We start from the raw sequence: 25,359 nt of genomic DNA on the forward strand, positions 1-25,359 counted from the left end.
ACCCTTTTCAAACTTAACACTTGCTTTTCAGCACTTTTACTTGAGATGACAGTCTAATTAATTATTCCACTGTCTGGAACCTAAGAAAAGAAAAAGAATAGGAAGGTGTTCTTTTTTTCCCTTGTGTTTGCTTATTGTGCTTTTATTGTAAATATATCTCTTGGCTTGTTTTTCTCTTAGATAGCTTTCTACCTTGAATTTGTTATATAATATCAGTTAATATCTGTTTAGTAAAGACAAAGCATGAACAATCTAACATAGTAATATTCAACATAGTGCTGTGGAACAATAGTCATTGATAAATTAACTGGGTTTTTTTTCCCTTTGAGTTCCATGAAAACTCTTCAAAATGCAAAGAGCAATATAATCCTATAATCTGGTAAAGACGGCTTATACACCTGAAAATGTTGACATACTGAAGACAATCTGTTCCTTAAATCCTTAAGCAAGAAACAATCAGCACTGTAAGTTGATACCTGTTGACTGAGAAGGCAGGACCTGAAACATCTATGCCCCTCACCCCTCAGGCCATTAGAATCATTTAGACCATGGGGAAGAATGTCTATTTTTCTAGTGCCAGAGGTTTCAATAATGAAATGTAGTAGTTTCACAGAGGACAGTGACACAACAAAATTTCCTTTTCCTTTTTTTTTAAAGGGGTATGTGTGACATATATTGCTGTTGTCATCCAAATCTCTTCTGATTTTATTTTTTAAGTAGCATTTATTCAGTTTTTTTTTTTTTTTTTTTTTTTTTTTTGCATTACGTGGGCTTCTCACTGCTGTGGCCTCTCCCGTTGCGGAGCACAGGCTCTGGACGCGCAGGCCCAACAGCCATGGCTCACGGGCCTAGCCGCTCTGCGGCATGTGGGATCTTCCCAGACCGGGGCACGAACCCGTGTCCCCTGCATCGGCAGGCGGACTCTCAACCACTGCACCACCAGGGAAGCCCTATTCAGTTTTTTTCATACAGAAAAGTATAAAGAAGAAAAAAAACTGCCCAATTGTCCCATTCTTAGAGAACCCCTCTTGACATTTAAAAATAAAAGTAGTATGTTTTCATGACTTAAAAAACTCAATCAGTACAGATAGGAACAAAATGAAAAGCAAATGTTTCTTGGTTTTAATTGTGAGATTTCAGATTCTATCTGCCTGGGGACAGTTCCAGATATGTCCCTAAGAAGGGTCCATTTTTAAGAATAAAAGAACATATGACAAGAGAAACCTCAAAAGTGGCAAGGGTGATAACACACAACATAATGCTCTTTGTAAAACTCACTCCTGGGTATTCAAAGAAGGTGGCAGAAGAACTCCAAAATGCTAGAAATGATGACCTGTTAGAAAGTCAGAAAAGACAGGACAGCTTTGATGAGCTTATCTGAAGTTGTCACAGAGATTGCAAAGAAAGGCTTCATCCTATTTTTCAGGATTGGTGGATAACTTACGAACAAGAAAGCAGTGACATGCTTCCATCCATGCATGTGTAAAAAGTAAATCACAGAGATTATGGGGTCAGCTGACCATATCAAAGTGAACTAAATGCATAATTTTTATATGAGTTTCTTACAACATTTTTATAAGAATGATAATAGCTTTGAGCAACCTCTAAAATATCTTCTGGCAATGAGTTTTATGATTATATAACAGCCTGACTTTCCTATTACGACATGTATGTATTAAATCAGAACTAGGATCCATATCCTCCCACCATCAAGTAATAAACGATAATGTGATAGTGTGTGTCTTGACCGTTCATTTATAGTAGATTGTAATTATATTTCATCTCTGCTGACACTTTCCTTCCATAGGCCATGAAAGTGACAACACCTTCTGAGGCTCTGAAATCACCATGGGATTATGACTTTTTTATTTATAATGGTGTTGTAGACAAGACAGCCCCAGACTTCTTAGCATTCAAGGAGCATTTCAGTTTGTCTTGGGGAAGTATTTTTTCGCTCTTGGAACACATCGAGAAGTTTCTCAGGAACTATGCGATACCAGAAGTCAAAATAAAAGGGAACAGTTTAGTAGCGCTCCTTCCAGAGTTTGACCTGAAGAATAAACTTACCAGATACGAACTTCTCTCAGTGTTAGAGGACCCAGCTCACATCCAAATGATGTTAAATCTTCCCGGGCAAAGATACAAGGGCCGAGATGGAAAGACAGAGGCTGCCATGAAGATCCAAGCCACATGGAAATGCTACAGAGCAAGAAGATTCTTCCTTGTTTATCGCCGGCAGAAGTGGGCGTCAGGTGTGATCGCCGTTGCGTGGCTCTTACATTGCCATAAGACCCGGCTGAGGAAGCTCCTGAAGGAATCACGTGAAAGACACCTGGAGAATTTCCGCATTCGAGCCAAGGTATACAAGGCTGCCAGCTGTTAAGGCAGACCTCTTTTTCTAAACATTTCTTGCTTGAACGATTGCAATAAGTTGTCTCTTTTTCTTCCCTCTCTCTCTCCAACTCCCCTCCCCAACAGCCTCCCTCACCTCCACTCCCTTTAATGTACCAAGCACAAACCCTACGCTTGTCTCTACATCATATTTTAGCCCTAATCAGGAATCTGGCTGTTGTGCCTGCAAAATCTGTTGCAATTTTTCTATAGAAAAAAAGTCCCTTCACTTTGACTATGGTCGTTCTGTCAGAAAATCAATGTTTTAACTGCATTACCTTTTCTCCCTATATATACCTTCTGGCGCTTTAATTTGCTAGAAAAAAAAATCCTCTCTTGTCTACGTTGCTGTCACCACTTTGTCAGAAAGTATTTAAGTTTGCAGACAGCCTTTTAATTAGTGCTCACAATTTCATTTATGTTTGCTTTCTCTTTTTTTCATTCATATTCTGTTAATTAAGTGAGCTGCCTCTAATCTTCCCCTGCCAGTAGCATCATGTAGCCACCTAATTAAATTAATTGGGGAAGATGTTTTAAGTATGTAATTAAATCAATTAATATAATTTATGCCTGGCTTAACTGTACAGTGGAAAAACAGCTGAAGTTTGACTAGATGAATCCACTACAGCTTCCTGTCACTGATCAATGCTCTTCTTGATTTTTAGCATCTGGCAGCCAACTGGAATCGCATCAGGACCTCCAGGAGGACTATTATCCATATCCCATCATTAGGTATAACACTTTTGCCTGCAAATCTTTCAGCAACCTCTATTACCCACCACATTATGGCTCCTTGATTGAGTTCAAGGAAGGCCCCTTGTTTTATTCAAATTGGTCTCGGCAGGAAAACGTTCTCGACATGATGAGAGTAATAACACAGGGCCCTCACTCGAGACGGCGTTTAATTTGGGGATTAAGCAAATAAAGTCATTATGTGGGGGCTGCTATTCAGTGGAGAGGTGATTTGCTGTAATTCGCTTTCATCTGTATGAAATGAGCTAAAAAGTTGTATTTTTTTCCCCTGAAATAACAGATAATGTTTTCGATCTTCTTTAATGACAGAAGAGCACAGGCTTGTGAGTGTTGTTGCTGTTACACCAATAAGCCAGGATATTGCTTGTACACTGATTTTAATCAAATGTGCAGTCAAAATGATAAGCTACATTCTCTGAAATTATTTAGTTCTAATTACGAGCAGATGGGATGCTTTATTTGCACCTAGGGCGCCTGAGCAAAAGGAAATGCTGTGTGAACAAGAATAATTAAGAAGTTGAATAGTGTTTTTTGCGCTTAAATAATCTGCACTTTCATGTTAATTAGCACTAATGTAATTATTTAATTACATTTATGAATTGGGGAACCTAAAAGCTGTTGTCTGCAACACAGTGGTAAAATAGGTATGCCAAAATGACATTGGGAATTTCAGAAATGTGCACTGGAAGTTCTTTTAAAACATGAGCTGCTGTCAAAATGTTTGGGATTTGTTTGCATATTTGTTTTGTGCTGTTTTGCTTTTTATCTACCTAGTGTGTTAAATTTCCTTGGTGAGGCCAAATTTCCCAAGCTGACTTAGTAGAGTTTTGACAAACAGTAAAACTCATTGAATCTTCATATTACATATTAAGGCCTTTTAAGTAGAGCAACTCATTAAGTGATCTATTGTAATAGAATTCTGGATTGCAATTTATTTGTGCATACATGTTTGGGTACTTACGTGTAGTATAGAAACTAACACATTTAACAGTAATATAAAGAGCAAAAAAAATTTTTTTAATAATTATGTAAATATATTCCCCACAAAGGGATAGACTCAAAATCATGCTAAAATCTATGAACACTTAGACTTATACTGAAGAAATGTCATTTCTTATTTTAAGAATTCTCAATGGATTTTCAAAGTGCACTCTCCATGAGGCATGTATATTACATCATAAAAAGACAGATGAAGATTGAAATAAAGTTAAGACAAAGTGAAAAAAAATTATGTAAATATAATTAAGATGATAGGTTAAATAAATAAAATATTAGTAGTAACAAAGTAATGCAAAGTAATGCAAACTTCTTAGATTTTAAAGTACTTACATCTAAGTACTTATAGAAAAGTTAAGAAAATACTTCTGTCACATAGAGCCTTTTAGGTTTGGTCTTTTTTAAGGCTCACAGAAGAAATTAGTTCCTCCTTAGTATGTAAGTGAGGTAAGACAGATCTGAATTTCATTCTAACTTAGGCTTTTGTTTTGGTGGGACAATTTTGCACACAAAATTAGTTCACACACAGAAATTGCACTTGTAATTGATTGCAACCAGAGAGGCTAATTGCAGACCCAATTAACTGACTTGAGTCCTTAGAATAAGGTGCAAAAGCCTTTTGCTTCTGCAACTAATTGTGGACCTGACCTGATATTATGTGGGAAATTTTGTTTTGCATTCTCTGTTTTATTCAGAACTAGAAATAGAAACAAGACCCCCACTTTGTAGTGTTGACAATCACAAAGGTATTATAGATCCAATTTCCACACACTTTTTCCCTCCTGAACCCCCACTTCTGACTCTAAATCCCCAAGCAGTCAGCTCTGCAGGGAAGCCTGATAGAAACAGGCCTCCAAAGAGGTCAAATAATGAAAGCAACGGTTAGTGATATAAATTGGTTAATAAAACATAATTTAAAATGAAGCTGTCTTAAAATTCCAAAAGAGCTTGCTGAATATAAATTAAGTAGTAAAATAACCTGGACAGAAACTAGAATTAGAAAGCATTATTTTAAATCTGATAGTAAAATTAGTTTTCTTCTAGATTACTCATACTCAGTTTAAATAAATATGTAATAAATCTGTAAGTCTTCCCTATTGCAGTAATTTTTGTTTGTTAACAACATAATAACCCATTTTAGGTAAGCAAGAAAAATTGCTAATCATGTATTTTCTAAGAGATAAGAACAAGCTCAGATATTTTTCTCAACTGAGTATTTAAAAAGCCCATTTTCACAAGAGAATAATACTTGGGCTTTGATCAAATTGTATTTGTTTCTAAAATTTAAGCTTTAGATTATGAAATGACTTGTGGACATTAAATTGCATTTAACTAGCATTAAACTGTCATCTGGTACCTATTCCACAGGCATAATTCTCAAACCATACCTTTTAAAAAAAATGATTATGGCACACTTTTTTCTTATGTACCACTTCCCCTGGGAATACTTGAAGAAGATTTCAGCTAGCCATAACATGGCTACTTTGTCACCTTCACTGGAGACTTACCTACACAATTCATGAAAATAGAAGTGGATGAAAGTGAAGCAATTTTTTTCTCTAAATACATGGACCCCCAAATCTATTCAATATAGTAATTTTGTTCCCAGAGTTGAGAGGGATTCACTAATCAAAATCAGCTGGTAGGAATGTAAGACTCAGGTACGCATTTAATACAAGTTGCAGCCTTGTCCTCTCTTTCTATTTCCGTAGGAAATTTGTGATCAAATCTGGTGTGGAATTGGCCCCAGAAATAATGACACCATGCACTAGCCAATTGGGGCTGCACTAAGTTATTCGAACCCTAAAAATGAAAGCTTAGTAGCTGATAACTACATAATATATTACAGTTGTAGGCATTTGGTTATTTGTTTATGCAGTGTTGCACACACAGGAGTAACTGCATTCTCCAAACCCACAATCACAGGAAACATGGCCTTTCAGCAATGTTTTTGACCACAAAATATTTATCATGTATTTAAAAATCTATGGCTTAATGATACGAACATGAAGACAATTATACATTGCAGAGTAACCACCTCTTTGAAAGGAGGAATTACGAAACATGATTGGCTGTTACATATTTTGAGAAGTATTCTCAGATGTAACAGAAAGTTTTAGCTATTTTTAACTTGACCAAAGAAACAGATTGGCCTTGTAATCTTTTTGTTTGTTTGTTTGTTTGGTTGGTTTTTTTTTTTGTGGTACGCGGGCCTCTCACTGTTGTGGCCTCTCCCGTTGCGGAGCACAGGCTCCGGACGCGCAGGCTCAGCGGCCGTGGCTCACGGGCCCAGCCGCTCCGCGGCATGTGGGATCTTCCCGGACCGGGGCACGAACCCGCGTCCCCTGCATCGGCAGGCGGACTCTCAACCACTGCGCCACCAGGGAAGCCCGGCCTTGTAATCTTATAAGATGATAAAAAGAAAGTCATCCTTTCCAGGTTATATATGCTGCTCTCTTAATTGTATATTGCATATTTTTATCATTTTTATTAACGAAATATAATTATAACCAAAAAAAATCTACCATGGTTCATAGCAGGAATAGAATAGTAGGGTCTATTTTAAGCAAAATCTATCAGTCAAATTAAGAAAGAACTGCAACGAAGAATCCCAGTTCCCCTAGAAAAATCAGAGGTCTAAATAAAACCTACAAACTAACTCTGCTTAACAGTTTCTTTGCCCAAGTTACTTCCTCCACTTTTTTTTTTTTTTGCGGTACGCGGGCCTCTCACTGTTGTGGCCTCTCCCGTTGCGGAGCACAGGCTCCGGACGCGCAGGCTCAGCGGCCATGGCTCACAGGCCTAGCCGCTCCGCGGCATGTGGGATCTTCCCGGACCGGGGCACGAACCCATGTCCCCTGCTTCGGCAGGCGGACTCTCAACCACTGCGCCACCAGGGAAGCCCCCTCCACTTTTAATTTAACCCCTCTGCTTCTCTATTACAATGCATCATTTGTTACTACACTTAAACTCAGTGGCATTTTAAAATATATTGACATTAAATGAGATGTGCCGAGTATGGGGCTCTGGTGCCGTGAGCAGGTATATGGGGCAGCTGCCAGCCAATTAAACTCCCAGTGATGACTTTCCTCTCTCATTTCTCTTCCTCCTTTAAAATACAAATAGAGAATGTATTGAGGTGGGATTTCCTCTTTTCTCTATGTGATCTTTTATTTCATTGCCAATTGATTTAATAGCAAAAAGGAATGTATATAGTTCAGCCTCTTTTTTTTTTTTTTTTTTTCCCAACTGAGCATTATTTCAGCAAATTACCCTTGGGGTTAACACAGTTCGTGGTCTCCAAGATACTCCATTCCATAATTGTGGATCCTGTTATTAGAAGGTTCATGAAAATGTTTTTCTGTTGCTCTGTATTGTCACAAAAGCCTAAAAGATAGAAAAACTAACTTTTATGCACAACTGCCATACCCCAAATGCTCATGAGACAATTCCTTCGTAACCCCACTCCCTTTCACCAGAGGGTAAGAACTGTGCTCGCCTCCATTTGTGAACAGGGGCAGGGTGGAGGACCAGAGCCCAGAGGGTTATATCTGGAATCACATTTTTACTGTGCCTCCAAGCACACTGACCCCTTTCTACATTCCCATTTTGAGTTGACAACTCAAAGACGCAATAGATTCTGTTGCTTCCACCTCAGGGCTGGGAAATCAGGACTTTCAGTCAAATCTTTGCAGTCTTCAACATGTATTTTGGCAAGTAGGATGGAATCCTCAGTTTAGTTATGATATTGCCACATTAGATCTTTGAAACAGATGTATTGCCAAGATCTCCCAGACAGCAGTTCCAGAAAATCCAGGTCTTTGGGGATCAGGAACAAAGTACGTTTAAAACTTCCAAATTTCTTTATAGCCCAAATTAAAATGAAAACATATGTCTATTCATCCATGTTGCATTCATCCAAGTAATCCAAATCAACACTCATTCACTGGTTAGATCAGGGTTGGCCCCAAGATCCTATAATATTAAATTACCCAGTTGAGCTTGAGCTATCGATGTTGTACCATGAAATATGGAAACAGCACTGAACTGGGTGTCAAATGACACCAGCTCCTGGGCTTTTGATGAAATGATTAATATTAGGATATGATCTAAAAAAAGTATTGCTTATACTAAGATAAAATATAATCTTTTTCATCTCCTTCATTCTCATAAAAAATATTAAAATTTGTGTTCAGTGGTCCTCAAATTTACACTTGTAACAACAATTGAAGACCCTAAAGAGCGTTGGTTTACAAGGGTTGTATCTGTCTATATTTACCACATTAGAAACTAAAACTGAGAAACTTTAAAAATATTGAATTTATTTTAAAATAACAATAGTAAGCACATTACCAATGTTCATCTAAAAAACATTTTTATTTTTTAAAAACCGTTTCTTTTCCAAAACAAAAAAAATTGGTGAGAAGATCGGCACTGGTTGACAAGTTTGCAAATCTCTTAATAGAAGTTAGTTGGATTCTCCTATCTATTTCTGCATCCAATCTGTTGCAATATGTTGTTTTGGTTGAAGCATATGAAGAAAACCTGGCCTCACACAGATAACTATTTGGAAAAGGGAGGTATACTTTATATATTTTACAGCCTTTTCAGATAACTGTGTATATTCTTCTTTGACTTTATACCAAAACTCAACAAGGATAATTTTTAGGAGTTAGTTGCAATATGGAATCTGAAATCAATAAACTTTTTGTATTTTGTGGGAAGATAACACTGAAAAGGGGAAATGTCATCTTAGTATTATTCTGAAAAGAGTTTTGACCTTACATGCCCCCAGTCCTCTGGAGGGTCCCCCAGCCACTCTTTGAGAATCACTGGCTTTAGTTGCATGCAATGCTGTGCCAGTCGCAGACAAAAAGTTTGAACAAGAGAAAGTCTTCACTCTTCTGAAGGAAAGGCTTTCAGAACGACACAGAATCCATTTGGACAGTTTGGTTTGAGAATGTTTTCAAAACTCAACAAAGATTTGAGTTAAGTCCTGTGTTTTCTATGTCCTCATCACAAATTTCTCTAATTTTTCTCAGAAGCCCCCCAAAAACAACTCTCAGTTTTATTTTCATCAAATTGGCACTGGATGGACTATATAAATAACCCAGATAGGCCTCTCTCTTGCTGTATCTTATTTCCTATCTCAGTATCTTGTGCTTTCACACTTGCACAAGTAATTAAAACCATAATGCCTAAATCACATTTCTCTAGATGACTGCAGTATGCTGATGTGCAATCGTTTGTGAACTATGTTCACATGTTCCCTAAATTTTTACTATTAGAGTCCAAAGGTTAGCTAATGGTTAACTTCTTATGAATTGGAACAGTTCAAGATTATTTCTAAAATAATGTCACTCTTGCTCAGCTTGCATCCAGTATGCTTTCTTGAGTGGAAAAGAGAGGGATGGAGTTACAGCTACTGCTATTGTAACCCTGCGTATGCCCCTAGGAGTGTGTGATGCATTTGAACATTACCCATCACACGTATCCAAATGGGGAAAAGGTTAAGAACCACTGCTCCAGTCTATCAGACTGAGGCATGGATGACTACCATCTCAGGCCAGGGTGATCGGATGAATGACAACTATGTGGTAACTGGAAATCTGTTATTAACCCCTTCTCTGCCTTAGGTACCATTGTAAGGAATAGGACTTGGAGACAAAATAAACTAGGAGTCAACCACAGAGTAACAAGCAGGGTTCAAGAACACTTGATTTTACTGCAACGGCAGGGGCATGTCACAGAAGCACCCACAATCCCAAGGAGGCATGGTCACTGAGCATGGCCTTGCTCATGTTCTTAGGTTTCTGCAGTTGCTGTGAAAGAAAAGCCAATCCTAGCAGGACTCGTTTACTGGGTTGCAAAGAGGCAATTAGCATCATCTGATAAGAGTTTGTGTGGGAGTGGGGATAGGGATGGGAAAGGAGATGAAGGCAGAAATGAGGATGGAGAAATGGTAGCCAGTAACCATTAATGAGCATCCTTGGTTCAACAGAAGGCCAAAAGTATGGTAGTTGGATAACTTCAGAGAGACAGCACCCAGGTACCCTTCTTCAGTGTGAAGCAGAGGCAATCATATTTTTTAAATTTATTTATTTATTTTTGGCTGCGTTGGGTCTCCATTGCTGCGCACAGGCTTTCTCTAGTTGCGGCGAGCGGGGGCTACTCTTTGTTGAGGTGCACAGGCTTCTCATTGTGGTGGCTACTCTTGTTGCGGAACACGGGCTCTAGGCGCACAGGCTTCAGTAGTTGTGGCACGTGGGCTCAGTAGTTGCGGCTTGCAGGCTCTAGAGCGCAGGCTCAGTAGCTGTGGTGCACAGGCTCAGTTGCTCTGTGGCATGTGGGATCTTCCCTGACCAGGGCTGGAACCCGTGTCCCCTGTATTGGCAGGCAGATTCTTAACCACTGTGCCACCATGGAAGTCCCAGGCAATAATATTTTGAGGAAAGATGGAACATTCTATCAAACTATGAATATTTTGCAGGCGATGAAGGTGGCATAAGGAAAGAAGCTGCGTCCCTCTCTATAGTGATAAGAGAAAGTGCCCCTTTATGCCAGTGCTGTTTTATTCTATGCTGATGAGGACCTAGAAAAAGCTACAAATCCCACTTACCACTCTTTGAATTCCCCAGAAGTTCTCCAGATCAGAGAACCCAATTTCATGAGTGTTGAAAGGAGAGGAGGGAATGATGAAAACACAAGAGAGAAAGGGCTAAGAATTTAAAAGACAGATTCTTTGAGTACGCTCTTCAGGCACATTTCATTGACTCATTTGACTGGCGATATCACAGCGTTCCTGCTCCAGTGGAGCTTACAGTCTGGCTACAGGAGCCAGAGTGATGCAATGGGGAGGAGAAATGTACAACAAACAAGTAAACAAGCCAGCAAAGAAACCTGTAATGACAAAATGAGAAAAGTGTGGTGAAGAGAGGGTGCCAGAGAATGACAGTGAGGGGAGACTGAGAACCTTCTTAGTAAAGGGTGGTCAGGCACACCTGATGGTGATTAGGGCCAATCAGCTCCATAAGCTAGAAGAACAGTACTTTGATAGCTCAAATAATTTGCGCACGTAATAATAATAATTTCTCTACATTTCAGTGAGGTTCCTTTTGAGAATTTAAGTCACGCTCAGCTGAGGTTAGGAAAGAAATAGTAAAACAACAATATTTATTGAGTGCTTATTCTGAACTCTGATTATGGATCTCAGTCCCCCATCCCCCATCTTTCAATTACGGGTGAAAGAGGAGTAGAATGCCTGGGGGGTGGTACTTATTGGGAGTAAGGGAAGGTAGACAGTCATAATAGTTTTCTAATGCCCTCTGACCAGATACCACAAGCTTAGTGGCTTAAAACAATATACATTTGTTACCTTACAGCAATAATTTTGTAGTTCAGAAGTACGAAAGGGGGCCTCCCTGGTGGCGCAGTGGTTGGGAGTCCGCCTGCCGATGCAGGGGACACGGGTTCGTGCCCTGGTCTGGGAGGATCCCATATGCCGCGGAGCGGCTGGGCCCGTGAGCCGTGGCCGCTGAGCCTGCGCATCCGGAGCCTGTGCTCCGCAACGGGAGAGGCCACAACAGTGAGAGGCCCATGTACCGCAAAAAAAAAAAAAAAAAAAAAAAAAAAGAAGTACGAAAGGGGCTAAAATCAAGGTGTGGGCAGGGCTGCATTCCTTCCTGGAGGCTCTAGGGGAGAACCTGTTTTCTCACTCTTTCCAGCTTCTAGAAGCCACCCACAAAGGAATGAACAGGGAAAGCCTGGGGCCCCCTTCCTCCATCTTTAAAAGCAGCAACATGGCATCTCTGTGCCTGTCTTCTGTAGTCCCTTCTGTAGTCTGCCTCCCCCCACCACTTATAAGGACTTTTATGATGACACTGGGTCCAGCCCAATAATCCATGAGAACCTCCTTATTTTAAGGTCAGCTGATTAGCAACCTTACTTCCATCTGCAACTTTATTTCCCCTTTGCCATGTAACTTAGCATATTCACAGTTTCTGGGGATTAGAACGTGGACATCTTTGGATGGCCACTATTCTGTCTGACACAACAAATGGAAATGAAAGTGGGAAAAGAAATCAACTATACTCCAATAAAAATTAATTTAGGGGCTTCCCTGGTGGCGCAGTGGTTGGAAGTCCGCCTGCCGATGCGGGGGACACAGGTTCGTGCCCCAGTCTGGGAGGATCCCACATGCCGCGGAGTGGCTGGGCCCGTGAGCCATGGCCGCTGAGCCTGTGCGTCCGGAGCCTGTGCTCCGCGGCGGGAGAGGCCGCAGCAATGAGAGGCCCGCATACCGCAAAAAAAAAAAAAATAATAATAATAATAATAATTAATTTAAAACAATAGAAGTGGGAAAAGAGGCAAAGGCCCTCTGTCCCTTCTGGAGTTCTCTGCTCACTCTTGGAGAGTCGTCTTCTCTCCTGCTTGACATAACCATATTTGTCACAAGAGCTAAAGATGTAGTACTTGAACTACATAATAATTTGTAGGTTTATGTTATCTTGGACAAGAAACAAGGCACTTGTTCTGAATTTCCTTATCTATAACGGGACAAGGTTGAAGTAGATGGTTTCTCAAAACTCCTCTGGTGTTATAGTCTCACCTTTGATATATCCATGTCTTTGTAGATTATATTCGAAATTATATTCCAAAGTGTATTATATTCCACTGGGCATGTCTGCTGAACTCCCCAAGGCCACAACATCCTTCTTGACAGTTTCCTGGTTAAGTCACTGTTGTATTTAATATATGCTGCCAGCATCGATGAGGTCTTCCACCCAGGAATCAACACTTGTATTTTGTGGATGTACAAGACATAAGAATAAATCTGACTTTTAAAAAAATTGACTCCTAACTTCTGCTCTGCTGATAGCAATGTGCCTTGCATTGTATCTTGCTCATGTGGAATGATCTGTTGCTTGTGACAGAATTTGCTGTTGCTGTTACAAGCTTTGGAAGTACACATAGCTTGTGACATTAAAATATCTTCTGTTTACACAGCACTTTACGGTTTACAAAATGTTTTTCTATTTTTTGCTTCATATGATCCTCTATAATAATGTCCTGAGATTAACATACAGTTCTTTAAAATGCGTGTACTTGTAGGGTTAACTGAGTAACCAGTTTTATCATAATCCTGCATAATCATAATTGGGTCTTCGTTGCTGCGCGCAGGCTTTCTCCAGTTGCAGTGAGTGGGGGCTCCTCTTCATTGCGGTGTGCGGGCTTCTCATTGCGCTGGCTTCTCTTGTTGTGGAGCACGCACTCTAGGCTCGCAGGCTTCAGTAGCTGTGGCACACGGGTGCAGTAGTTGTGGCTCATGGGCTCTAGAGCGCAGGCTCAGTAGTTGTGGCGCACGGACTTAGTTGCTCCGCAGCATGTGGAGCAGACCAGGGCTCAAACCTGTGTCCCCTGCATTGGCAGGTGGATTTATATGCATCCTTGATCAGGGTAATAGAGGTACTAAGTAATTTGTTGGAAAACTGACCTCAAGTAATTGATTGAAACACGGACTTACTCACATGCTGCATATGTGGCAACAGAGTGATCAGACATCCTTTATATTTTAAATTGGGCATCATTTTAATGAGCCATCTCACACTGCCTTTTATCTTTACTTCTGAAAGGAAATGTGTTCATAGAATACGTTCATAGAATGATTAATGCACTTTTCTTAATCATACTTTATTCTCTAGGCATTTTCCTGCCTTCTTATAGTCTTGATATATGTTATTCACAATACATCTTCCTAAACACTTATCTGAGAATAGATAGAATTATACATAGGCAAAATCCCAAGAGTTACAATATTGCAACCACACATCAAGATGGCATTGTTTGTAGCTATCTATATTAACTTTCATATGTGGATGAGTTCCCAAAATTATTTTAGAAATTAATAATTTTTCAAAAATAATTCAAACAGCCCACGTATCCTTCTGCCTTTTTAGTTCTTAAGTTCATCTGCATAAAGCAAGAGGGAGACTTTTAGATGGATTGTAAACTCATTTAATTTCCAGACATTGTCTAGTGTTTAAACACTAACATCAAAGCAAAGAGCCAATTATCAGAGTTCATTTGATCTGAAGCCCTGTTGCCTGAATTGCTATAGTTTTCCTTATTCTGAAAAGGAAATCTGTGTCACATCTCGAAGCTGTAGTATTTAAAATCACTTTAACTATAGCAGTTTAACTTGAAACATGTGTTTGGGCTCACTAACCACAAGGAGGCATTGAAGCATCTATTCAAAATGTGAAAAGCAATTTTATTTTTTTTAAAGTTACACCTACAGTTGCTGAATTTCATATAAGCAATTATACTGCTTGTGAGTATGCATGCCTTTTAAGTTCATGTTTTGGTCCACATTCATTTTTTATTTTAACCCCTGCAATAGCAGAAAGTGTTGCCGCTGCTGTTGCCATTGTGGAAGATTTGGGGACAGTAGTAAATCCATGTGTGTTTTCCTTCTGCTGTTCCAATGGACATGAAGGAAAATGGTGGGGCTTTCATTAGTACTGACAAAGTAACTGCATTAACCTTTATTGTCCTTTAACGTTAAAAGATCTTTTGACTGTGTGAACAGAAGCATATTTCTTTAGTATTTAGAATTACTTAAATACATATTCGCAACAGCAAGAGTTTTATCTGAAATCTGTGTGTCAGTTGAGAGTGATTCCAGGACACATCTTCAAAATGCCACGTAAGAAGCATAGGACAACCCTCAGAATGGGAGAAAATATTCGCAAATGAAGCAACTGACAAAGGATTAATCTCCAAAATATACAAGCAGCTCATGTAGCTCAATATCAAAAAACAAACAACCCAATCCAAAAATGGGCAGAAGACCTAAATAGACATTTCTCCAAAGAGGATATACAGATTGCCAGCAAACACATGAAAGGATACGCAACATCACTAATCATTAGAGAAATGCAAATCAAAACTACAATGAGGTATCATCTCACACCGTCAGAATGGCCATCATCAAAAAATCTACAGGACTTCCCTGGTGGCACAGTGGTTAAGAATCCGCCTGCCAATGCAGGGGACATGGGTTTGAGCCCTGGTCCAGGAAGATCCCACATGCCATGGAGAAACTAAGCCCGTGCGCCACAACTACTGAGCCCGAGCGCCACAACTACTGAAGCCCATGTGCCTAGAGCCCATGCTCCACAACAAGAGAAGCTACTGCAATGAGAAGCCCACGCACTGCAACAAAGAGCAGCCCCTGCTCACTGCAACTAGAGAAAGCCCGCGTGCAGCAATGAAGAGCCAACGCAGCCAAAAAATAAAAAATAAAAAATCTACAAACAATAAATGCTGGAGAGGGTGTGGAGAAAAGGGAACCCTCCTACACATTCTTGGTGGGAATGTAAATTGATACAGCCACTATGGAGAACAGTATGGAGGTTCCTTAAAAAACTAAAATTAGAACTCCCATACGACCCAGCAATCCCACCATGGGGCATATACCCTGAGAAAACCATAATTCAAAAGGAGTCATGTACCAGTGTTCATTGCAGCACTATTTACAATATCCAGGACATGGAAGCAACTTAAGTGTCCATCGACAGATGAATGGATAAAGAAGATGTGGCACATATATACAATGGAATATTACTCAGCCATAAAAAGAAACAAAACTGAGTTATTTGTAGTTAGGTGGATGAACCTAGAGTCTGTCATACAGAGTGAAGTAAGTCAGAAAGAGAAAAACAAATACTGTATGCTAACACATATATATGGAATCTAAAAAAAAAAAAGGTTCTGAAGAACTTAGGGGCAGGACAGGAATAAAGACAGACGTGGAGAATGGACTTGAGGACACAGGGAGGGGGAAGGGTAAGCTGGGACAAAGTGAGAGAGTGGCATGGACATATATACACTACCAAATGCAAAACAGATAGCTAGTGGGAAGCAGCTGCATAGCACAGGGAGACCAGCTCTGCTTTGTGACCACCTAGAGGTGTGGGATAGGGAGGGTGGGAGGGAGATGCAAGAGGGAGGGGATATGGGGATATATGTATACGTATAGCTAATTCACTTTGTTATACAGCAGCAGCTAACACCACAATGTAAAGCAATTATACTCCAATAAAGATGTTAAAAAAATAAAAATAAAAGGCAAAAAAACAAAAAGCCAATATATTTTTAAACCTGAGCATAACTTTCTTACGTGCTCTTTTGAACATTCATGTTAAAATTTCCGAAACTTTTCCTGTGTTTCTATAATCCTGATTCCCAGAAGCTTTGCTGATATTGAAAAATATGAACCTCTCTGTTGTAGAATATGCTGCTCAGCACATCTTCCAGAATTAATGCTTAATCCCCTGAGAAGCAAGGACCTCATTCTTAGGAGTTGGATTGTTTCTGCGAGATGCTTCAGAGACAATTCTTTCCTGGAAATGTGGACCATGACACTGTGAAATGCTAGTGTGCCCTTTGCCATGTTGACTTGCTCTTTCTGGGTTTTGACATCTGGTTTGCCTTTTAGGATATTCCCAGCCTGTGCGACAAAATATTGACGACTTCAACACGCAGCAGAACATGCAGCTGGGGAGGCTGTGTGACATCTTAGGTACAGTAAATACTTTTACACAAATGGCTCTTTGGAATGTTTATCAGTGGATGTTGATTAAATGTTCATTTTTTGCTTTTTTTTCTGTACAAGGAAAAGGCTTGGACTTCTAATCTTCTTGCAGGGCAATTGAATGTTTTGTTTCAAAGAACAGATTTATACTGAAGTCAGTTGAATAAACAAATGACATTTTAACCAATTTACTTGGGTAGTTTTCTAATTCTCTTTGCTGCAGGTTTGAATAAGGATTTATCTCCTATAGCCCCAACTTTCTTCATTTACTGAATCTGGCAGTGAATGAAGTCAACATTATATATTTGTGTCAATATTGTCTATTATATTATCTGAGGAATGAGTGGAAGGTAACAGGAATGAAAAGCATTTTGTTTTCATTATAAGAATAAGAGGGAAATGAAGATAGATTTTTAAAAGAAGGTTTTATTTAAATATATATAATCTAGTTATGAGAAAATAGGAAGTGGCTAGTGGAAGGAATTATCAGAAATACAGACCTTGAGTGATAGACACATCTTTGTAAAAGTCAAGTTCTGATACTGGTTTGGTCAGTTCTAAATCAGACACCAGCCAGGGGCCAGGAAGGAAGGATATAAGAACTCTAGGCTTTGGTTTGACACGGTTTAGAGAATAAATGTTTCAAAGCCTAAGTAATAATATTGAATCAGTGTGGGAAGTCCTGGCCAGAAATTCAGGGTTAAACGAAAACTAGAATTTTTTAGTTACCAAATAAGAACTTCTTTGTTTTGCTAAAATATAATTGCTTTGGCCCTTATTTAAGCAAAACAAGGAAGAATTTTAAATTATCAATGACCAATTTAGCTGGCTCCCTAGAATGACATACTTTACGTGATTCATATATATTTCAGCATCATTATTATTTTATAAATGCCATTTGGTAACAAAAATACATCAGTACTAGAAATTTACAGTGTCCTAAAATAATAATAGGGTAATTGCTTTAATCTATTATCTAGGCACCAATGTTTTTCAACCTTACCAAAAAAAAAATTTAATGACTTAAGATTGATTTGTTAGTGTTGAGCTATTTCAACTAAAAACCTGACTGGGTGGAAACCAATGAAGTGCAGCAGAGGGCAGACTTTGCTCTAATTTATTTGATTAATTTTTTTCTTTAGCTTTTTATATACCTTTCTATATATAGTCCAAACCATCACCAAAGAATTTCCTTACAAAGGATTCTTATTAATAATGAGAAGACTTAAGAGTATTAGGCTTCTATTTTAAATAATTCAATAATTCAGTCTATGTCTATCTGCAATGGAAAATTTTGCTAAGATGAACATTTCTGAGAGATTATGAACCAAATGCCTTTTCTTGGTACACTATCTTCATGATAACAATGCAATCCTAAAACCTCTTCAAGAGAAGTAATAAAAGTGTAGAAGTAAGTGAGAAAATAGAAAAAGTACTTGCTTGTGAAATAAAAATATGAAGAAACTAGGAAAATTAGTGATAATTTTATGGAAGAATAAATTATTATCTTTATTTAAATTCCATTAATTCCTAGTAAAGGGTGTTGATTTTTCTTCTTATTCAGGGGAAACAAAGGTAATCTGATCACATTAAGACTTGTTGTTTGGATACTGGCTGTGAAGTCAGGGTATCAGGTGGAGAGACTTCAACAGCTTGTATCTTCAATTCCTAGATGAGTTAAGCAAAAGGGTGACTGATATTGACTACTGACTAACAGTCAAAACAATCTTCATCTTCTTCTTAATTCCTTTCCAAAATCACCTGTCAATTAATTTTGAACATTTGTTGATTCACAATCAAACCAGCCTAATACTGGATATTCCTGTTAGTGATTATAGTATTCCTTTGCCAGAAATGAACAGGAAAGGTAAAATTAGCAACATGATTTGTTATCATTTATAACCCAGAAATTTCTTCCCAAGAAAAATTTAGTTTTCTTCTGCTATGTAGACTTTATTAAGTTATTTTTGTTGTTTACTTTTTGTGTCCTTTTTTTAATACTTAAAAAAAATACTAATTTGGTTTTAAAGACCACTAGTTTAGTAAGACACTAGTCTCTTCTTGAAAACACAAGATTTCGGATAACGAATTTGATCATTCAGCAGTTGGATACAAGTTATTTAACTACTGTCTCCTCAGTTAATTTATTTTGAGGTTCATGTGACAATGTGGTTTCAACATTAAATAGGAGCCACTTAAATATTTACATTTATGGAGCACCTACTCTGGGCCCAGCTCTGGGCCAGTTCAGAAGACATTGCTTCTAGCCACAAGATGCTCTTCTCCAGAACAGATTTCTCCTGCATGCCATGGATCTCACTAATTGTGTAAGACTTTCCAGTTCCCGAATCTCTCCATTCTCCCAGATCCCTTTGGTCAGCTCACAAGTATTTATTGAGTGGCTCCTGCATACTCGACATTGTACCAGGGCATGGGGGATTATATGAAAAGTATACACCTTGCCTTTAAAGAGTTTGGACGGACAAGATTGAAAGATTTGGAACAACAGGATGGAACAGCAGGGGACACTACTCCATCGTGTTAAATCTTGAGGCACTAGTTAAAAGGAGCACAAGTGTGGAAGGTGGGGTGTGGAACCACTGTTAGCTGGCCTAGTCAGGGTGGGCTGTGGAGCAGATTGGTGTATCTGTACTGTCTGCTGAGCACCTATTATGTGCCAGATACTGCACCAGGTGCTTTATATATATTCTTTCATTTCATACTCTCCAAAACTCTGTGCCCCAAGTGACTTTATTCCCCATTTTACAGATGAAGACAGCAATGCTTAGAAAGGTTAAATAATATGCCCAGACTCCTAGAAAGCTAAGCAAGCATTTAATCAGTCTATGCTCTGGATACTCTGCTAAACTGAATATTTTACAGTGCTCCCTCCTCCAACCTTCCCTGGGCACCTGGTCTGCATGTGCCTTGTGTCCACCACCCTCCACCATGTTTTACAGCTGTTTATACATGTGAAATGGTTGCTCCTCACAGGCAGCATCTCAGTTGCTTTGATTCTGTTATCTCCTTCCATGTCCAGCCAAGTGCTTTGCCCCTACTGATCAGTCAGTTATTTTACAAATGAATGGGTGACTCCACTGGCTGCTGATTTCCTGTACATACTCCCTAAAATATTCTGCAGCCTGGAGTGGGGGTAATCTCTTCTCACTATTCCATTCGGATGGGATATTTAATTAGGATTTCTTTCTATGCATATAATAAGAAGCACATCTTGAGAAGGAGAACAGTTAAATTAAGATAGTGTTTCCTTTAAACCAAGAATCACTAGATGTCCTATTTAAGTAATATACTCCTCTTTGGGAATGGAGAAAGGAAAAGGTTGCTTTCCTGAAATAATCATTGCTATGGTCATAATCAGACCATTTATTTGGACAGAACATTCCCTAAATTGGCCTTGCCAAGTCCAGGCAGCATAAGAAATGGCAATTTCATCAGCTTTCGAAAGTTAACAGTTCTGTTTTATAATTTACTAAAGTTAATGGGATAAATTTTTAAATCAGTATGCAAATCCCACTGATATTAATAGGAGTTCTGGGGCTAAATCCCTACGTATTATTTGAAAGTACACTTCCATGGTACCTCACAGCCCTCCTTCTGAAGGAATTATTGTGTCTATTTTTTTGGTGGTGGTGTTATTTATCTTTTCTTTAGAGAAATGCTAAAGTACAAAAAAGCCACTTAAATTGCTAAGACCTGTACAAAACCAATCTAAATTAACTTCAATGTGGCTTTTGGATATGCTTTTTAATTTAAACTGTGCAACATCAATCTGATGCCAGAGTTCGTAATGTCTTTTACCTTTATACCAGTAATTAACACTGTGCCTGTGATTTTTAGATGCCAACGTAAGCGTCATCTACATCTGCTCCCATCGAATGAATGACGAGTTGCTGCTGTATTACAATAAAATCCTGAGCCTACAGGCAGCTGTCAAATCAGGGAAACTTGAGGACAGAAGTGACCTGCAGGACAGGTTCAAAATTATCACCCCTGAAGCTATAAACATCTTCACTGTGAGTTTGTCTTCTAATTACTATGGCTTCACAGATGCAGTAAAATTAAATTGGAAATTTTATAACTTGCAACGTTCTGGTACACATTAGTGAAATATTATTGCAAGTTTAACAGCTTTACTGATTAGACTACAGGTCGGACGATAGGAAATAAATATCCCAGTTTAACTTGCAGACTTAGCTGAGCTACTGCTGCCTGGTTTCTCTGTAGCTGAAGCCTAACTGTAGTTATTGGGTTGTACCATCAACTAGGTGAATTTATAACATCTACGGTTGCTTTTTCTTAATTTTGTGTGGAGAACACCGAGGCAGAGAAAGGCTGGGCCTGCCTGTGGTCACAAAGCTAGTTAGGGACAGAATCTAGACCAGGGCCCCTGTTTTCTGATTTCCACACTGGTATTCCTTGTTATTCCATGGGGTTTTTGTCCCTCAGGGGAATTTGGTCTTATTTACCATATCACATGGTTCATAATGAACAAGGTTCAGATTTGTTTTTCAACTTTCTTAGAACTGATTTTTAATGAATGGAATGAATTCTGAGTTGATCTCATCCCTAGAGAAGAACTTCTGGGAAATTCATAGAACCATGGGGCACATTCTAGAATAAGGTAGTGCAAGAGATGGCTTGAAATGAATTTCTCTATATTTTAACAAGAATGTAAGCTTTCCATGGTAAACAATCAACATTTTAATACCTAATGGAGGACTTCCCTGGTGGCGCAGTGGTTAAGAATCCACCTGCCAATGCAGAGGGCACAGGTTCAATCCCCGGTCTAGGAAGATCCCACATACCTCACAGCAAGTAAGCCTGTGCACCACAACTACTGAGCCTGCACTCTAGAGCCCTCAAGCCACAACTACTGAGCCCGTGTGCCACAACTACTGAAGCCCATGTGCCTAGAGCCTGTGCTCCACAACAAGAGAAGCCACCACAATGAGAAGCCCACGCACCACAACAAAGAGCAGCCCCTGCTTGACGCAGCTAGAGAAAGCCTGCATGCAACAATGAAGAACCAACGCAGCCATAAATAAATAAACAAACAAACAAATAAATAAATAACCTAATGGACTATGCACTTTTGAGGAGACTGTTTAATATAATCTAAAGGTCTGAATTTGCTGGTGAAGATAGCTCTCTTCATTCATAAGTGGGATGCACCAAAGTCAACTCTCTATCTATTGTCAAAGAAACTGATTGCATGGTTCATGTGGGAAGTATCTATGTGTTGAGTTACTACCCATTAACACTTCAGACGCAACTAGAGAAAGACCGCGTGCAGCAACGAAGACCCAATGCAGCCATAAATTAATTAATTAATTAATTAAATCTTTTTTAAAAAAGCAGACAAATCATCACCACTTACTTATAATCTTAGAAACTCCCCAATATCCTCCACCAATGCAAGGATTGCTTTGGTGCTTCCTAGCTATTCCCTGGCCTCAATGTCAGAGTTACTGTGGATATTGGGAAGCAAGGAACTATCATTAGCGTGTGGTTAATTTCCTGATTTTCTCCAGCCAGAAACTGGAGCTAATGCCTGGTAGCTGCTAATAAAGTTTCTGCATATCTGAAATGCCAATATACATTGAAGAGGCATGGAATGGGGAAGGGGCACTAGATTTGGGAAAAGGAAAGTGAGTAAACAGCTAACATTTATCAAATGCTTAGCATACATTTTCTCATTTGATACTTAGAACACAGCAGCAAGACAGAAATTATCAATTTCCTTCTTTGGCTAAGGAAACCAACACTCACCTTCTAATCCCAAGTTACTAGTGGGGCCAGAGTATGAACCCAAATCTGTCTGACCCCAGAACCCTATCCTGATTTGGAATGACAGCCTTGTTCCTGGATGACCTTGTGGCCTTGGGCAAGCCCCTTTACCTCTCTGGTCCTCTGTTATTCATCTGTAAAATGAGGTGATGGATTAGATAATTTCAAAGTCCTTTCCAGCTCTGCAGTCCTATTACCTGAGAAGTGAATCCTCACTGTCCACTCTTCACCTTCTAAGAGGAGATAGGCAGTTGGTACTAACAGATGCACGGGGTTACATTCATAGTGTAGGTTTGCATCTCTGTGAATAGAAACAATTAGGAAATATTTTTAAGTACTTAATACTTCTTATAGTTTAAGTTTAAATTATTTGAGTAATTAATCACTCATAGGCAATCACCTCTCTAAAATACAAAAATTAAACTCTTACTTTCAAATCATTTCCTGCTCGTGTTTAGTTATGGATTTGAGAGATTGCATCAGTGCTGACTTTCTTTCAAATGCATGGCTTTGAGGAGATTTTTTAAAAGTGTGCCAAAAATCTGTTTGTACATCTCTCCAAGTTACTCTACAATGTTTGAATTTGTAATGGTGAAAATGCTGTTATAAAGTCATCATGTCTATTTTTGAACATTTTAATGTTTATGAAGACATCCTAAGCAACTACCTTTTGTCTCAGGTGAAAAAAAAATTAGTGGTGATAAATTAAATGTAGCTATAGTGTTATGGAATTAGGAACATTTTATTTTATTTATTTATTTTTAAAATTTATTTATTTACTTACTTATTTTTGGCTGTGCTGGGTCTTCGTTTCTGTGCGAGGGCTTTCTCTAGTTGTGGCAAGCGGGGGCCACTCTTCATCGCGGTGCGCAGGCCTCTCACTGTCGCGGCCTCTCTTGTTGCGGATCACAGGCTCCAGACGCACAGGCTCAGTAGTTGTGGCTCATGGGCCCAGTTGCTCCATGGCATGTGGGATCCTCCCAGACCAGGGCTCGAACCCGTGTCCCCTGCATTGGCAGGCAGTTCTCAACAACTGCGCCACCAGGGAGGCCCAGGAACATTTTAGATTTTTGTCATCTGTGTTAATCCACAGCCTGGATCTGATGATACTGATTTTTCTCTAAATGGTCACACGAGACCTGTGGTCAGTAATGTGTCCTCTGCCATCACTTAATTCAAATCTTTATTAAACACACGTTGAACACAATACTGTGGTACCATCTTGCCTAAAGAATAAGGCATGCCCAGAGATGACATAATAGAGTTGGATAGAATACTTGCCAAGAGAGATAAACAACCCTAGAGCAGACAGAAATCCATTCTGGCCGGAAATGTGCAACTTTAATGGTAGGTTCTATTGCTGCATCTACCAGCCCCTCATCACACTTCATAAAACTACCAGACCTCACTACTCAATCTGTACAATGGGAGAAATCATGGCAGCTATGGCATGAGAACTGTGCTAATACTGAATTTGAATCCTGCCTCTGCTATTTACCAGCTGTGTGACTATGGGCAAATCACCTGAGCCTCAGTTTCCTCATCTCCAAAACAGGGACTGTTAATTGGTACAGTGTTGTATGGATCAAATGAAAGAGTACTTAACATGAGAGGATTGCCCCCTTTGAAACATTCTTCTAGGTACCCTGAAAAGCCTACCACATACTTTGTGACTCAAGTCACCAGTTCTACAAGACTCATCATTTTTTCACATTTCCTCATTGGAATAATTTGTAGGGAAAGGAAAGGAGTGAAATAAACAAGGGGGATAAACAGTGATCAATTATATGGGAAACACAAACTCACGAGTTGCTGTCACCAGCCATTGTCTAATGGAACACCGGATTTCCTAGAGCTGCATTCTCAGAAGCAGGTTTTTGAAAATGGATTTAAATTAAGAAAAGGCATACTGCATAGACCTAAAGAGCTTAGAATATAACACTTCCTCTGAAGTAAGGGTTCAACAGGGTAAATCATAAAATCCTCTTCTCAGAGGAGGTTTTTATTTTGTCTTTTGGCAGGGGGAGGCCGAATATACATAACATAAAATTTACCATTTAAATCATTTTAAGTGTACAGTTCAATGAAATCAAGTACATTCACATTGTTGTGCAATCATCATATCATCCATTTTCAAAACTTTTTCAACATCCCAAGCAGTAACTCTGTACTCATTAAGCAGTATGTCCAGAGAGCTTTGGTTTTAAAGGGAACGTTGTATCACAGCTGGAAGGGCCCTAGAGATTTCTAATTCAACCCCTCATTTGAATGTGGGGAACCAAGGCTCAGAAAGATAGAGTTTTCTAAATCAACTTGCAAGTTAAATTCAGACAGGACTAAAATCCAGGGGCTCTCCTCAGTTGCTTTCTCTTATACTCAGCAGTCATACCCTCCAACAGTTTGCAAACTGGTGCAGCAGATACTCCCCAAAATAGTGGCTCGGAATTTCTCCACACTTCAATGCCATGTTGAGTAGATGATTTTCACTAAAACCAGGAGAGAAGGTGCTAGTCTACAAAATCCCTTGAACTCCATTAAGACTCTCATGTCTTGCATTATATTATTTGCATGACATTTTAATGACTTTATTTTTAAAAAGTTTTCTCCATAATAATATTGATAATTACTACCATTGATCAAATATCAACTCAATGCCATGCATTATAATAGGTGTTAAACATTTATGATCTTATTTTATCCTTAGAGGAACCCATCAAATGGGTATTTTTATTCCCTTTCAGAAGATGGAGGAACTTAGTCTCAAGGAGTCCAAGTCATTTGCCCAAGTTCAGGTTGTTTATAATGGATAGAGCTGG

The 25,359-nt window shown here is 39.1% G+C and overlaps 1 protein-coding gene across 1 annotated transcript in view; it reads left to right on the forward strand.

Moving 5' to 3' along the window:
* IQCH (IQ motif containing H) overlaps positions 1-25,359 on the forward strand; it is a gene marked incomplete at both ends in the record, with an annotated part of 219,690 nt that overhangs the window by 118,755 nt on the left and 75,576 nt on the right. Inside the window, 4 exons of the mRNA XM_079701075.1 lie at positions 1,808-2,359; positions 3,057-3,123; positions 16,640-16,723; positions 20,594-20,769. Of these exons, the coding sequence (XP_079557201.1) occupies positions 1,808-2,359; positions 3,057-3,123; positions 16,640-16,723; positions 20,594-20,769 (879 nt within the window). The remainder of the gene's footprint in view (positions 1-1,807; positions 2,360-3,056; positions 3,124-16,639; positions 16,724-20,593; positions 20,770-25,359) is intronic.

The sequence above is a fragment of the Hyperoodon ampullatus genome (assembly GCF_949752795.1).
Source record: "Hyperoodon ampullatus genome assembly, chromosome: 3".
NCBI classification, from domain to species: Eukaryota; Metazoa; Chordata; class Mammalia; order Artiodactyla; family Ziphiidae; genus Hyperoodon; species Hyperoodon ampullatus.